General features: G+C 37.6%; 1 protein-coding gene across 3 annotated transcripts; it reads right to left on the minus strand.

The window, feature by feature from the left end:
• Positions 1–31: 31 nt before the first annotated feature.
• Positions 32–14145, minus strand: LOC110850724 (tyrosine-protein phosphatase 10D). 3 transcript variants are annotated; one of them, XM_035853108.1, is made up of 23 exons: positions 13774–14145; positions 12617–13176; positions 12218–12544; positions 8011–8260; positions 7592–7786; positions 7397–7477; positions 6934–7309; positions 6560–6851; positions 6304–6472; positions 4652–4912; positions 4274–4546; positions 3838–4173; positions 3472–3750; positions 2988–3397; positions 2547–2930; positions 2076–2455; positions 1722–1974; positions 1591–1630; positions 1420–1509; positions 1222–1349; positions 874–1143; positions 685–808; positions 32–611 (listed from the first exon to the last, which is right to left on the minus strand). In XM_035853108.1, exons 3-23 carry the CDS (start codon positions 12518–12520, stop codon positions 580–582), a joined length of 4926 nt encoding a protein of 1641 aa, XP_035709001.1. In that variant the 5' UTR covers positions 12521–12544; positions 12617–13176; positions 13774–14145; the 3' UTR covers positions 32–579. The 3 variants fall into 3 exon arrangements, with proteins under 3 accessions (XP_035709001.1, XP_035708999.1, XP_035709000.1); XM_035853106.1 differs by having other exon boundaries at positions 12218–13176; positions 13680–14145; XM_035853107.1 differs by lacking the exon at positions 13774–14145 and adding an exon at positions 13274–13415 and having other exon boundaries at positions 12218–13176.
• Positions 14146–16506: the final 2361 nt, after the last annotated feature.

Below are 16506 nucleotides of genomic sequence, written 5' to 3' on the forward strand. Positions count from 1 at the left end.
TATGTATGTAATAAGAATTTGTATAACAGTCTTTTTTTGCGAAATTACTTTTTTTGACATGTTTATTTCAGTTGCTTATACATCAAAACTTATTTATTTCAAACGTCTTTCTTTCTTTCACGTGTGAGATTTCACTATGGTTTGCATTTGCGTATTTATGGCTATTTATCTACCAGAGTAGTTTTTATATTTTATGATACACTGGAGCTTCTCGGTTTAAGTAGATCAAGGTAAAAACTTAATATTCAGTCATACATATAATATATGGACTTATATTCATCCTATATCACACGGACAATATTGCAATTTAATCTTAGTTACTAAATATGATTGTTTACATATAATTTTAAAAGGCTGGGCATGCAAGAAAAAAAACGACTTGATCTATTGGAAGACACGTAATGAATTATTGCATTTTGATAACCCTGTTCTTGGCACGGTTGGAATTGAATCTCAGTTATATGATTTCTTAAAAAAGCTATATTGCTTCTCCTTAACTTCTATTTTTTTAGTACTTTGAGTTTCAAGAGATTGCATGGATGATTTTTACTTGGAGATTCCATTATATCATATCATCAGCTACATGCCAGACTCGGCAATGCCTTCATCATCTAGAGAATTTTCAGTAATTTTAGTTAATTAAGTAAGTCCACAAGTTTAATTTGCGAAATGTAGTTTACGTACCTTCATAGCCTTCATTGGAATGAATTTCCCGTGGAGTGGGGATTTCATTTTCCTTCCCTTCTAGCACTGTTAGTAAACATTGATGAATGCAAATATATTGTTGCTCCGTTTGTACCATCCACACCTGGAATTTACAGTTTAGTTTCATTAAATCAAGAAACACTATTTATATTTTATCAAATAACTCACCCGTTCTCGTCGCATTTGATGCACAATTCCAAAAATATCCACCATATCGGAAACTCGCGTTCTTTGCAGGATTCTATCCAAGGCGATAAATGTCCCAGAACGACCCACGCCCGCACTGCAGTGGACGACGATGGGTCGGACGCGATCCTCGGGCTGAACTCTCTCACGGAATGCGCGAACAAACTTGACCAAAATTTGGGGAGGGTCAGGAACCCCAAAATCGGGCCAAGTTACGAAATGGAAATGCTTAATGAGGCGTGCTTGGTCTCCCTACAATAAATATTTTGGTGATTAAATTTACCCTAGTTTTTTTGTAGCAATTATTTTTATTATACAACTAGTGCATACCCGCTGTAAACGAAACTCTGAGATTATCCAGTCTGGATATCTACTTTCATTCAAAATCTGGACCTGGATGTCTCCATAATATTGTGGCATGGTATCAGAGGGCCAGTACCGATCACATTTTTCTCGACCTGTCCGAAAGCCATGTAAGATAATAGAAGTTAGTATCTCAATTCAGATTGTAACAACTTGGAGCCTCACCTTTCTCGACGCAACGAGTCAACATTACAATCGCTCTTGAATTTGATTCCCAACACATGCGCCAAAAGTCATCTCGAGTTGACGGTAATGCTATGGAAAGGAAAAGATAAGGTAAACATTAAAAAACACTCTATATTAGATGACAGAATATCTGGAGTTTATTTTACTTACTTCCTTGCGTAACAATAAACTCTCGTGGTGAGTTGTTACCCTGCACAAAAATTAGTTCAAATAAAAGATTTAAATTCCTCCTAAACTGAAAATTATGGCAGCTACTAAATATATCATATATATATACATACCGTCACATAGTTGGCATTGATGTAGTCGCTTCCCTCATCATCATCCGTTGGTTGCAACTTAAATCTGGAATGGTCATAGGGAAGAATGTTGGTGAATCGGTTTTTGGGACGATTAACTGGCAGATCTGCAGCAGCACAGACTTGTTCCCGTCCAACACGTTTCAACTCTTCGAATTCTTCAGAAAACCGAAAGTCAGAGTCGGCCGACATGAGGCGATAATGTTCTGCAAAGTCTTTCAACTTTACTGGTCGCCTGATAAAACAACAAAGACGAAAAATTATAACAATTCTTCTTCCGATTATTAGCAATAAATTTTAAACTAGTCGACTACATTGCTCGACTCACTAACTTACGTCGTATCCACGATAGACTCTGAAAGTGATGTCGGCTCATGCTGGATCGGCTTGGGTCGCTTATTACAAAAACGATCCGGTCTGTTGCAGTGTCGTCTCACGTAGATAAAACAGACGACGAAGATGAGGAGGAGGGAGAAAGGGATGGAGAGAGCAAGTATGAGCCAGGCGTTATCTTGGTCCGTGGCCATAACTTTAAATCCAGTATCGCTAAATTTGTCATCATCTGTGAAAGCCCGGATTTTAACGTGATATGTCCTTCCCCCTCGAAGGGGACCATTACAATAGCCTTTCACATCCGTGGAACAGCTCTTGTTTGTCCCAATTTCAAAATCCGATACAGGGTTGCGTTTCGAGAACGGGTTGTAGGGTTCAACAACCTAAAACCAAAGTTCAGCGATTAGGCATTTACAAGTAATGCATTTAAAAAACTTCGTTAGCAAAAAGTTTCCTTAATAAATTGCTTTGTACCATGTAAGCCGGCCAACGACTATATGATTGCACATCCACCCAGCTCCGAGGTTGTTCGGGTTCAGGGTTAGTCTCAAATTCTTTGTCCTCTGCTACAATTATTGTGTATTTCTTAACTTCCCCATTCTTGTTTGAAAAGTAGTTATGACGGAATCGGATCTTGATTGTAGATGAAGTTCTTGACACTTCTTCTGGTGTGACACCTGGATCTGGATATGGGGGAGCACGTATTGGCATCTTCTGTGTGATAAGTTTCGGTTGTCCGGCTCCGATTTTAGTATGCGCCTCTATACCAAAGATGTATGTAACGCCGGGAGAAAGACCAACAATTGTTCCGCGGGATTCACGAGGGGTGAAACGCCGACTGCCGTTGAGAGGATAGTCCTACAGAAACATATCACATTAACTATGCAATATATTAATAAGAACATTAATTCTTACCTTGACGCCGTAGTTTATCACATAGCTGGTCAGGATGCCATTGTGAAAAGCGTCGGATAATGTCCATTCGAACGTGATATTGTTGGGAAGGACTTCGATGGGTTTAAAGTGCTGCACCATCCCTGGTTTGGACTCTTTGGTGGAGAAGACGGCAGACACAGGGTTGGATTTTCGAAGCACGTTGACATCACTTCCACATTGAACTATGACGGTGAATGTGTAGTTTCGGAAGGGTCTGAGCCCCGTTATGGTGATGGAAGGGTGAAGAGTCAAATTGTCAACCAGCCGGTCATCCGCGTTGATGTATTGAACTTCAAATGCGTCATAATCTCCGGTTGGCATATCCCATTCTAATGTGATTTCCCTATCGCTGATGTACGTCGCATTTATTTTTGTGATGGACTCGGGATCTGCAGGTGTAGCAATCAATATTAGCACATACGAACCAGGTACACAGGACAGCGAAATTTAACACTATACTCACATAATCGATCATGTCTTAACAACGGACGGCTCGTTACATCTTTGGAAACGGTCCAGATAGTAAAATTATAGAGTCTTCCAGGAACGAGACCGTCGAATGTTACTTTTCTGTCGGTTTCGTTAGCCAATTTCTCTTTGGGTGGGATGGAAGGGTCAGACAATTGGAATCGATAACGATCGAAAAGTGAGATTGAAGGTGGAGTTGCCGTGAATCTTAAAGTCACCTCCGACTTCATATTGATATTATTAACTATGTAAACCTCCGAGGTGATAAGTGGCACTGAAACGACAAGTACGTTAATCATTTAATAGTTAAGTTAGAAGATTGGTTTTAATTTTGTAAAATACAATAGGAATATAAGCTCACAAGTCCGTATCGTAGTGTTATAGTCATCTCCTTTCATCCCGTAAGAAATGGTGTCAACGTTGATGGTATAAGCAACTCCAGACATTAGTGGAAAAATTGGAATTTTGACGATTTCTTCCCAAACATCCTGCGTCACCACCTTTTCGCCACGAAGCAGTTCAGATTTTCCAAAGTCAGTTTCATTCTCGCCCTCTTCTTCGTCCGACTCGATTGGAATTCTGTCAATGGCCGTCCACTTTATGTTGTAAGATTCTATTCGACCTGTGGGACGATTCCAACTGAGGGTGATATTGTTAGCGTCAATGTCTTGTTTTACATTTTGAACTCCACCAGGACCTATCAGGATAAAATTAATAATTAAAAAGTGATTAAAATCAGTATTGGATATACGTATGAAAATGTATGAAATATAGGAATTAAACTTTGCTGTACTTACGGACAGTCTGGATAATTTGTTGAGGGTTGGACGGTTCTGCTCGATAGCTGACAGTGTTAACGCGGACAATGTATTTTTCTCCCGGTAGAAGATTTGTGACTTCCTTCTCAACTAAATTATTTGGCAGGGAAATTTCTGACCAGGTGTCGTTATCATTGGTCCTGTAGCGGAGAATATAACCAGAGTAGAGAGAATTTACAGGAGGTAACCAACGTATAGAAATGGACGAATTTGATACACGAACGGCAGTAAGATTCCTTGGAGGATTTGGAACTATATTTTGAAAGAAATAATATAAAATAATTTAACAAATGTATTCACAACTAATTGCAAGTAACAGAAACCAGCGATCTTTTAACCGCAAATATCAATACTTACAAACTGTTTGAAAGTAGTCGTGTCGTTCAGAGAGCAGTCCGTGAGAGACGGCGAAAAGTTGAATGTTGTAAGCAGCACCAGGATACAAGTCACTTACCACAATTTGGCCTTCGACGGTGGTAGCGTTGAAAATTTCACCAGTATCATTCCTCTTGTAAATTACCAAATACATCTCTTGCTTCGAAGTCACGTCCGATTTCCAAGATATCGTCAACCCACGATCAACCGCAGTGATGTTTTCCACAATTGGAGAAGAGGGACCTGGAATTTTTAACAAAATCTTTAGCATTTCACCCGTATTTACTTTCAAAATTAATAAACCGTTGTAGCGGTAGAAGTAGCTCGCCCTGTCATACTTAAATGACAGACTAAACAATAAGAATAAAAAATAAGTTGGTACATAATTTTGATAATCTTACAAGGGACACTCATGACCTGTCGTTTGAGTCCAGGGTACCCACTATGTTATTTTGAATCTACTAGGACCCCAGATGAAGGATTCATTCATATTTCCGTGTAAAACTCATATTTGGCGCCATGGCGTGGCGCCAAACTTAGAAATTTGCATTTTCGACCAATTTCAAACCCTCATAACTTTTGTAGTTTATGTCGGATTTTCAAAATTTTATGCTTAAAATGACCACAAAAGTCAAAATTTTTGAGAAAAAAATAAAAATAAAAAATTTCTAATTTTTGAGATATTTTTAGCATTTTTTCGACGAACCCCCATTTCTAAGAAAATTACGAAATTTTTCGAAAAGTTAAAAGCGATAATTTTGGAAAAAATTTCATGGAATACGAAAGTTTAACTCCTTGTCATGATTTTTGCCAAAAGTTTTTAAAATCCGTCCAGGATTTCAAAAGTTCTGGCGGTTTCAAAAATAAAAACATTCAAATTTGGCGAATTTGGCGCAACGGCATGACGCCAAATATGAGTTTTACACGGAAATATGAATGAATCCTTCATCTGGGGTCCTAGCAGATTCTAAAAAACATAGTGGCCACCCTGGACTCAAACGACAGGTCATGAGTGTCCCTTGTTAGTCAATATGTGCATATACATACATGGGAGCAAAAAAAATATCATGGAGAAACATTCTAAAACTTATGTACTGTAACTATGATCACGTTATTCACCAGATCAAACAAACATTGAAATAGATGAAAAAGTCTTGGTCCGAATTTATCAAAATTTATCAGAATTTATCCTGCAAGTAATTTGAAGTTAAATGTACGTATGACGATCACCAATCGTACCGAAGAAGCGAATAAACTAGATATATTAGAAACAATTGCACTATTGGTGCAGCAGAAATGAGGAAAATTGATACAGAATATTGACACTTTTTCGAGGTTCACTGATTGCAAAATGGGATGTAAATTACTACGGGATAATATGCCCCACTGATGCGGGTTGCACCTATTCCCCCAATTATTTCGCACCATTTTTCGGGACTGATTGCTTGACAGCAATGGTGCTACTAATTTCGTAAAAAACGGACACGGGCCTATTTAATTAGCATCAATTGATGCAAAAAACTCATTAACAGACAGACGGACAGACAGACAGACAGACAGACAGACGGACAAGAGGAATTCAATAGCTCTCATGCTACGCAGGGCGAGCTAATAACGCAATCGTGTATCCTTACGAGTAGCTTGGAAAACGGTCACTTCTTCCGACTCCATGCCATTCGACACAGCTTGGATGCTAATGGAATAATTTCTCCCAGGAAATAAACTGGACATGAGAAATCTTGGCTCCTCGACCAACACAGAGTTTACATCTCCACCAAACGCTTCTGCTTCTTGACTCGTAATCTAAACCCGAATTAATAAGTATTAGCCATGATATATATTTTAAGTAATTACGTAAATCGATTAATTAATTAGTAATACAATTGTTACCCGATAATGATCTTGTTTAGATGTGGAATCTGGCATCCATTCGATCAAAATATCACCAGTCACGGGGTCCGTAGTATTGACGACACCTTGCACAGGAAGAGGTCTCGTTGTCACGTTGGCACTCGTCGTCCACGATGGAACTTTGTCTGAGAACGTTTTAACATTTATGGAATAGGTATGTCCCGGTTCTAGATTTTTATCAAATGTTGCCACCGTTGGAGCATCTTTCAGTATTGTTAAAGGTGTTTGATTCTTCAAACCACCCTTCTGCACTTGGTAGCGGTCGAATTCACTGCAGGAAACGATAATTCAATAATATTAGCAACTTGTTCCACAATTTTGGTTGGTCAATAAGAAAAAAACAAGGTATTTACCTGTATCCAGTGGGGGGAAGCCATGCAACTTGAAAACTGTACGGAGTAATGAGGTCCAAGTCGAACGTTATGTTGCCCGGTCTTAGCGGAACAGTACGATACTGTGCTGTCGTAGGCTGCGATATCTGATCCTCACTCACAGTCTCCACTGAAATATTGTAAGCCCGACCTGGAATTAAGTTGTTGAACGCCGCTTGCGCCGGGCCTGGTGGATCGCCTTCCTTTGGGACGTACAGCACGCTTTCTACTGCATCGAGCGGGTCAATTTGTACCTTATATCCGGAAAACACGCCTGGAGGATAAGGAGGCTGCCACAAGACGAGAAGCGTCGTTTCATTTCGATACCACACGATGAAGCGTCCTGGCGTGTTGGGCTCTGGATAAATATAGTTTCACGCCGTTAAAAATACTATATTCTTTATATACATAACCACTCTCGATGGTAGTTTGATAAATGTCTCACTTGTTGTAAAGTTGCCCGAGATGTAAGCAGTCGACTCTTTGTTCTCGAACATTGTGAACAACTGGATTTCATATGAAGCCCCTAAGATAATCGTGAAGAGGATACATATCAATTATGAATGTAATTTGATCAAATAAACTTTTTTAATGACAGTTTAACTTTTTCTCTAGTAGCTCCCTAATCACAAGGGCTTACCTGCGACTAAGTCTCGCAGAATTACGGGAGGTTTCTCCTCAATGAAATTTCTTGGCTGAGCAATCTCTCTGTCCGAGAGGGGAATCAGTCTCAACTTGAATTTACTGTAGCCACCCACGGATGGAGGGTCCCATGTCAAATGTACATGCTTATTCGGCCGAACGTTGATTGATAAATTGGCTGGTGGATCCGGAGCTAAATTGTAAAAATAAGACAAACGCGTTAATGTTGTGCTTGAGATATGATAAGAAAAAGTAATGAACGAATTAAGAGCGTAATCAGCGGAAAATAAGGTTTTTAATTTCATTTCATTAATTTCATAAAACTTCACCTCGAAGAAAATTTAATATGTCGCAAATAATTAACCTTGTGAGTGGAAAGTTGGCACAAAATCAACAACCTATTTCACAGGTACTTACTTGTCGTAATGGATGCCGTCCAGGTCAGCCAGTCATTTATGGTGTTGTTGGTGTAGTGGAGTCGAAAATGGTACTTTGTGCCAGGAAGACCTTGCGTGAAGCTTATCGCGTTAGAAATCTGGTCAGCTTTGAAGGTTTTATTCGGTGCTGGGAAACCTATCGGAGGATTGTAATCTAATCTGTAGACTCCTTCAAGGTCTTGATACTCGGAGACGGGAATTTGTATTGCCAAATCTGCTCCGTCGCAAACCTGTTGCCACAAACAAAGAAAGTAAATTAAGTTTATTACCCAAATTTTGACAAAAATCTAGAAAACCTTTACGCTTTTATTGTCGTTAGTATAAAAAAGCTCGTCCAAAATCATCAAGACAGTATGCATGGAAATGAATAGAATAACATGGCCAATTAATTAATTTTTTGGCACTATCATAAAAACATTCCCTTCATACAAAGTAGACTTGAAATATGGGGTGCACAAAACAAACGAGTATGGATACCTATCTAGCATGACACAATATTAAACTGTATCGGTTTCTAATTACCTTGGCTAATTTGCATATTGAGTGTGAGTGGCCTTATTTTTTTATTCTGATCGCGATCAGAAATTACGAAAGTCAAGTATCACATCTGTATGCATGGGTGGTCTTAATTAAATATGTGCCCATGAAATTAGTATGATCATTGATGACTTATTGTGGAACACTAAACAAAGAAAAGTGATGCATTGACTAATTTAACCAAACGACTTGAATCCAATCAAAGTTATATGTATGCTCATTTTGGAACCAAACTCTGCAGAGCTTGTACCTATTTCATGAGAAGGTCGACAATGCGAGAGAAATTGTTAATGTGTCCATCCATTTATGATTTTGATTTTAAAGTTGGTTAAAATTGAATTTGTCAGTTAACTGAATTATTTTACATATGTAGTTTTACAACTATTTTTAGAGAAATAAAATTTTTAGAATTCCATGTTCGTACAAAGTAGATAACTTTTCTAATTTGTAATCCCAATTTTACAACCGAACACGGAATGTCAAACTAAATTGGCCAGCTCATGTTTCAAGCTACTGAATCTGACAAAGTGAAAATTCATAACTCACATTCTCAATTAACTCTGCCCATTTGTCCCTGTTTACATCATGCATGTCTCTACTTCCAATAAATTGAAACGTTTAATCCCACAACTTACTTATAAAGATCAATGTGTGTAGACTTTAGAAATTAGCACCATCAAATTTTATTTTTATATTGCCCTAACCTACACATTCCCTCAACTTTGCGTATAATCCACCTGCACCGATCTGCACGAAGCATTACATTCACCAGTCATTCAGTCGCAGACGGACAGAGGATAACCTGGCTGGGCAATTGTTTTGTTAACTTAGTGAACTCATGAATGCATGCGCATTTTAAAGTGCTAGCATGAAATATAATCAAATCAAATTAAGCATTCCGTTGGTCAAATAGCAGTAAACGTAGTGCATCGATCCTACATATATACACTACATTTTTCAAAAAATCATGCTGGGTTTCTTATAAACCAACCCGACTCTTCTTCTTATCCGACATGATATGAGTCCAACAAGATGGGTAACAGGTTTTTCTAAATGGGTGGACAAATATGGAATAGAAGTTCTACGGCAAATTAGGATGCAATGATGATATGGTGACTGACTGACTACTACTATGAACCAAAGGTTAACTGGGTAACATTATTTTACGAGGGCCATAAGGAACATCGCCTTATTTGCATTCATTTACACTTTATGTATACTTTGTCACCACCAAAAAAATTGGATTATCATTGGAACCTATCATATAACACACTTTCTTGAATTATGTCAGTAATGGCAAACACTTAATTTTTTTTATTCAATTGCTCCTACATAACTGTTGTTGAAATTAGTGTTATGAGAACAAATAAAACAATATAAGTGTCATCAATTGCAATGGAGATTCCCATCCCAGGAACAACGCGAGATAATTTTCCACACTCGTTATTTCAAAATCACTTCATGGGAATCTATGCAACTGCCGAGCTACATATTAAACCTTATCATTATCGCCAATAAACAAAGCCACAACTTTGAGGATGAACAAAGGAAAGATTTGAAATCATTTTTATACTTGGATCCTCTTTAGATCTTCAGATACCGCGAAATGTCAAAAAAATCTTAAGATACGTTCACACTAAAGGAGCCATCTAACTCATCCTCAGCATGTATGCATACCTTGAGAAACGAGATGTTGATATTCAACATTCTACTTTGAGAGATGGAACCAAATAATTTTCAGCAACAACAGGAAACCGCAGGAGCAATAAGATTGTGAGCTCATTTCCACTATAATCTGTAAATATAGACGACGTATGTATCTCTACTTTTATAATTTTATGCTTCATACGTGGCTACCTTGCTTTGTCGAATAACTTATTGACATTTTTAAAATGAGATCAAATTTTAATTTTTATCCATTATCAAGTATTTAGCAGTAAGTGGATTCGTGAAATCAGCATTATTTTTCATCTTTATTGCACTCTACACGTATCTTTGGGAAAGTAAAGTACTACATGAGACGACATCAATAAATAAATTGCACCTGTACAACACTTTGTCCCACATTTCTGAAGCCATTATTCCCAAAAAAAACATATTTCACTGAATTTATATGCATACTCAAGTGCAAGCGACATGCTGGTATCCATTCAGTTCCATGACATGATTTCCCTTGTAAAAATATGTAACATAACCATTTATGTTAATTATAACTCCGAGTCCCAGTCCAGAATTAATTTGGTTTTAATCAAATTCAATTTGGCACGTGTATACTGCTCCACTCCAAAAATGCACCAAACAATGCAATCTCGTGGGAGAATCGAGTGAATTGCAGTATCAAAAAGTAAACAAGTCATTTATTACCGGTGATGGTTGCATATCCTACATATTTTTAACGCGATTCTATGAATGGACTGGTACTAAAAGAACAAAAGAAGAAACTATGACTGACTGACTAGCAGTTTGTACAACTTATTCCCAGGGACGTCAAAAGGAGGTCGCAGCCAGCTTTATCTGGCTAGTGACAAAATGTGCCATGATCTTGTGCATAGCATAGTATGCACATTGCTAATTCTGTTAATCCATTCATTAAATTTTATGTCAGCGTTATTAATACCGGTCGCATTCTTTAAAAAAAACAGTCAACTTGAACACTCACGGCATGAATATTAATGAAATTGGGAGGATATGAGGTCATTTCTTGTTACAAGTGCTTATTTAATATTATCAATTACCTCACCTTTTCTGAGTTTCATAAAAACTTCGATTGTTCAAGATTGACATTAAATAAATTCGGAGAAAAAAAAACTGTTCACGTTTACCTTGATAAATAGGTATAAAATCAACTTAATTTATAAAACGGAATAAATTAAATCTTGTCCTGGTTTATGGCAATATAAACCAATGGAAATGGTTCAATTACTCCAAAACTAGATCAACCCTGATTAATTATTTCATATTTATTTGTCGCAACAGAAACAGAATTTAATGTCTTGCCATAAAACGTCTGTCGCTATTATTATTACCATTATTCGAAGGATTTTAAGCTCTTCCAACCACGATGTGCAAAACCAAGAGTAGAATTCTCGGAAGACATGCTTGTTGTAGGTAAAAAGCTATTATTTCTTATTATTTCCTTTCAAAAAGCCGATTGCTTCATAGTGCCAGTTCCCTTTCACGCTTGGAATTTGGTGTTACTACCAGTGCAAAAATTACAATTGGATTTAAATGGGGTACATAAAATGCATACAAATCAAGTGACAAGAAGAGATATAACTGTGCTCGCAGATCTAACTGTAAAAAAACTTGGTTCGTTTTGCAAAACAACCCGGACATAAATAGAATAATGCAAATGAATGCTGGCAGGCTTATTATTTATTATTATGCTTGTGCAGGGTGTTACTAAACTGTATCATTGATTGATTCCCATTAGATAAATATTATATCACGAATTTTGTCAACAAATTAAGCATGAATGGGCATTGTGGCTCTGAATAATGCCAAGTGACCAGTGATGACTACTTAACATAGAGGCAGTTCATTGCAGTCTTTCTGATACTGAACACAAAAGTCTCTCCATTTAATTCATGCATTTGCTACGACATACATATTTTAAGAAGAAAAAAACGAAGCTTTTCCCTGTATCTCACCTGATTGAAAGCCGACAATGTGAGTAAAGATGTCACACAAAGGCAGGCGAAGGTAAAAGGAAAGGAACTTGTGGGTGTTGTGAATAGTTTCGAAATTCCGTATGGTGCCCCCTTCAAGCGGACCTTTCTCCGATTGAAGGGCACTTTTTGGTGAAAACTGTTTCGCACAAATTGAGAACTTTCTCCACTAATTTCCGAGTAGCAGGAGTGAGTCGTCTCATTTTCCTCTCCGGAGTCTGCTCCCTCTTCCTCCTCCATCCCCACCAAACGTGACTGCGAGTCCTCGTCGAACAAGGTGATCATTATTTCCTCACTTAAAAATTGATCCTTGATAAAATAGAAACTACACTTAATGAGTACACAAGTAGCTGATCCATCAGACGTATGAAATTTTTGTACTTTTTTCCTCAATTTGTGGTATCTTGAATTATATTGTCAGGTGGTAGGAACGAAGGAAATCACGTTGACCAAAGTGTCATCGTCCATTTTTTGTCTTGATGAATGGTGCTTAATTTTGTAGTTACTTATTTAGTTTGTTATTTATTTATAGTGTCACGAATTCCGTAGTTATATTGCATTATAATTATTATTTTGAAACTTACACCATTCACTTTCCACCTTTTCCGATTGACTGTTTTGGCCATTCACTATTTTGGTATGAGTTATTTATTTCACATCTCTGGGTGGATTTTCACTCGTTTTCGTTGCCTAGACTACGATTAATTTCTTTGTGTAATGATGGAGCACTTGAGCAATTGTGACACTTGTTTAATTGAAGTTATCTTTCACAATACACTTTCGATTAGAATTCAACTCTTGCGAAACTCCAAGGTGAGATTCGCTACATTTTTTGGTTTGTTTTAACCCGTTTAGTGGATTTCCAGGAAAAGTGGAAATTTTGTACAAAATCTTGCTCCAATAATAATTTGTCCATCCGGCCATGTAACGTCAGGTTGTCTCTGAAACAATAAACTTTTAAATATATTTTGATTGTTTACAAGGCTCAAGTTTAAACTAAATAAATGAGACCAAGTCCATGATTAAATTATTTGTAACCTCATGGTTTTAGAAAGGAAACAGATTTGAAAGCAGTGTAAACTGTTACTGCCTTTGCAGTAGTACTTAAATTGTATTAGTTGGTACACATATTGTTTGTAAATCAGCAGTAGCAACGTCCTAAAAATTTCAATCATGTATGAGCTTCGAATCTTCCAACTTTAGTAACAAACCACCAGAAATACATTGTGCAAGAGATACTCTGCTACTCTCTCTCACATCATAAATACCATCGTGTATGTATGTATGTAACTAATGACTAATCTTTCAGTTTTCATCAACAAAATGAAAATCAAATAATACAATTTACTTAGTCGAGATGTGTGCATGGTTTAAGTAAATTGTACAGATAACATGTTGATATTCAAATTTGATACAAAGGGTTAACCTTAAAAAATGAACTTACTTCTAATCCCCAAAATCACCCCATTCTCGAACCAGACACGAAATTGAATGCAAAAATATGTAAATTGAAACAAACTCTTTTTGATAGGACTCACCCCTCTCTCTTAATTTTAGTGAAGGCTTCCACCAAGTGACGTATCCCTGTGTCCTGCAAATTGTTGGTGGTGCTGGTGGTTGGTTGGTGAATGTGAATAGTTATAAATGGAGCCAATAATTGACCATTTTTCTTAAAGGTCCCTTCCTCCACACTCCTGCACTCTCTCTCTTAACAAATAATAACAAGTAGTCGTCTCGACTACTCCTGGGAGAACGATACACGACGACGATGATGATATTAAAAATATAATTTGGGAAGGTAAGTATTGGAGGAAGTGGTCCTATTCACTCACTCAAGCTCACCAACACTCACCTTACCATTGGACTGCGAGGTTGATGTGTTTCTGTGATTTCTTCAACAATGAAACGAAACTGGCGATGATGGTGATGGTGGTGGAACAGTAATGAGAGAATAGGCCGTCCTATGCCTGCACACAATAATGCAACGCCGTGGAGTCATAATAATGCTCTCTGCCTGCATCCATGCATACAAACATAAGCCTTCCCATAAGCGAGGAGGAGAAGTTACAGGTATTGGTCTCTTTTCGTTAGAGTTGTAGTTTCATTTCAGGTGAACAAGCAAAGCAGGTAAGAGTTTGATGAGGATGATGGCTACAAAAAGTGGTTGTTTCGTAGTATCATCAGCGTCATATTCCTCGTCGTCGTCGTCGACGTTAAGCCCTCTGCAACAAGAAAGCAATGCAATGCAGGCAACAGCATGGGATTTCCCTGCCTGGGTTCGTTTAATAAAATTCGTCTCTCTCTCTCCTGTTGCACACAATGCAAGGCAATGATGAAGCAACAGGTCTCCTTCAAGTCGGGGATGAAAATGATCATGGATCGATGATGCATGGATTTAAATACCACACTGGGCTTTGTCTTCTTCCAATATCTACCTACTTATTTTCCTTTAAATCACACTGTGTCAATTGTGTCCAGAATGTCATGCGATATGTTTTACATGAAAATGGCAAGCATGTTATTTGGGTTTGGGGACATTTTAGAGATTTCTGTAACAAACTGTCAACCCGACCATGTCGGATGGGATGAGTTTTTGCTGATTTGGTGCGTTAACACAATGAATAGTTTTGAAATAATTCGTATTTATGTGCCTACAACACTGATCCATGGTTTAATTTGTACATACTTACCAAGCTGGTACTTTAAGTAGTAGTAGTAGTCGTAGTAGTAGTAGTAACTACTTAGTATGTAGCCGTGGAAGAAAAGTGATCAACCACTACTACGTAACATCCTAACGTAAAAAAGCTGGCTCACTGTTTTATCCTCCATCACCTTTCCTCCCATTATAAAAGACGTGAAAGGATCAGAAAAAACATGAGATTCGAGATGAAGAAGAAGAGGACTCGCTGTCCTGTCCGACGAACTCGAACCTTGTTTTACCTTTCCTTCTTCTTCTTCAAAGGGTGTTGTTCCAGAGAGACGACGACGATGTTTCAACAAGATGCGTTTTTATACATCCTTCTTGCTCACCGTGAGACAAAACCAAGCCAAATGTGCTCTAAGGCTGTCCATGCAAACCATGTCGTAATAATAATCATCATAATGCTAGAAATAATAATAATAACAATAATGGAACCTTGTGAGGGACGGATATATGAAAAACGAAATCCTAAATATTTTTTCCACCTACGTCATCATAATAAGCCACGTACATACATGATCATCCGCCATCATCGTTGCTAAAAAAAACAGCAATTTAACTTAAAGCTCGATATTACAATGTGTAGTTATTACACGCTACCAATAACGAGCTAAAGGTCAGTCTTTTAGAGAGAGAGAGAGAATATAACATTACGTAAAAAGAGTTGGAGGCAACATAGCCGAATAGATCCAAATCGTCCCACCTCAGCAGTTGCATGAGTTGCAGTTAACAATGATGCATGAAATACTGCACTAACATGACTGTCCTGTATTCATTCTGTTTCATGTTTTTCAAGTTATTATACTACGCTACGTTTTGTTCTGCTACATCGACCTTAACCACTAATACTACTAATACTGCTAGCTAGCAGACCTGCAGCAACAGGGCTGGGTTTTTTTCTGATGGTCGGTATCAAATCAAACAAAATCAGAATTAGACAGAACAACAGATGAAGAGCTACAGGCAGAATATAACGCTGCATGAAACCACCAATATCTAGCTCCTCGTTCGTATATGCATCCGAATTTTGACTCTTTTCTACCTTATTATATTTTCCACAATAATGCGAGAATGAGCCATGAACTGACTAAACTAATCCTAAGTAAGCTGTAATAGTTCAACTGTGTCACGTACATACTTACGTGCATACCGTCGAAAATGTGAGGCGTTGCTTTCTGGCGAGAGATAGATGCAGCAAGCATAATTCACATGATGATCATAAGGTCTAATAAATAATCCTGGCTGTAAAACTTGACAAAAATGCTGTTGGGTGAAACATTTTATTTGAATTACGTGGTGGAGGAGGTTTGAATTATTGCGAGATTGCTGTACTAACGACTTTTTTTGCAATGTTTTATTCCTTTACTACTCTGAGTGATTGTCAATTATGGGGTTTAAGCAGAGGGGAGCCCAGAATGGAGTAATAAAAATAATGACAATTGACAATTTAATCATTTGGCTTTCAATGTTAATCGAAGTAGCAGCAATGGACTCAAACATACATACGTAAAGAATTATCTAATACATCTAACATTATGCATACATGCGTTTACAATTGAATGCTTCAATT

The sequence above is a fragment of the Folsomia candida genome, unplaced genomic scaffold, assembly GCF_002217175.1.
Source record: "Folsomia candida strain VU population unplaced genomic scaffold, ASM221717v1 Fcan01_Sc006, whole genome shotgun sequence".
Taxonomy (NCBI): Eukaryota; Metazoa; Arthropoda; class Collembola; order Entomobryomorpha; family Isotomidae; genus Folsomia; species Folsomia candida.

What these genes read in the sequence shown, in the direction of transcription:
- LOC110850724 (XM_035853108.1), bottom strand. Translation starts at nt 12,520, where the DNA reads ATGATCACCTTGTTCGACGAGGACTCGCAGTCACGTTTGGTGGGGATG. An exon ending in ACAAATTATCCAGACTGTCC is followed by an intron (nt 4,174 to 4,273) that starts GTAAGTACAGCA and finishes TTATCCTGATAG; the next exon opens with GTCCTGGTGGAGTTCAAAAT. An exon ending in TGATAAACTACGGCGTCAAG is followed by an intron (nt 2,931 to 2,987) that starts GTAAGAATTAAT and finishes ATGTTTCTGTAG; the next exon opens with GACTATCCTCTCAACGGCAG.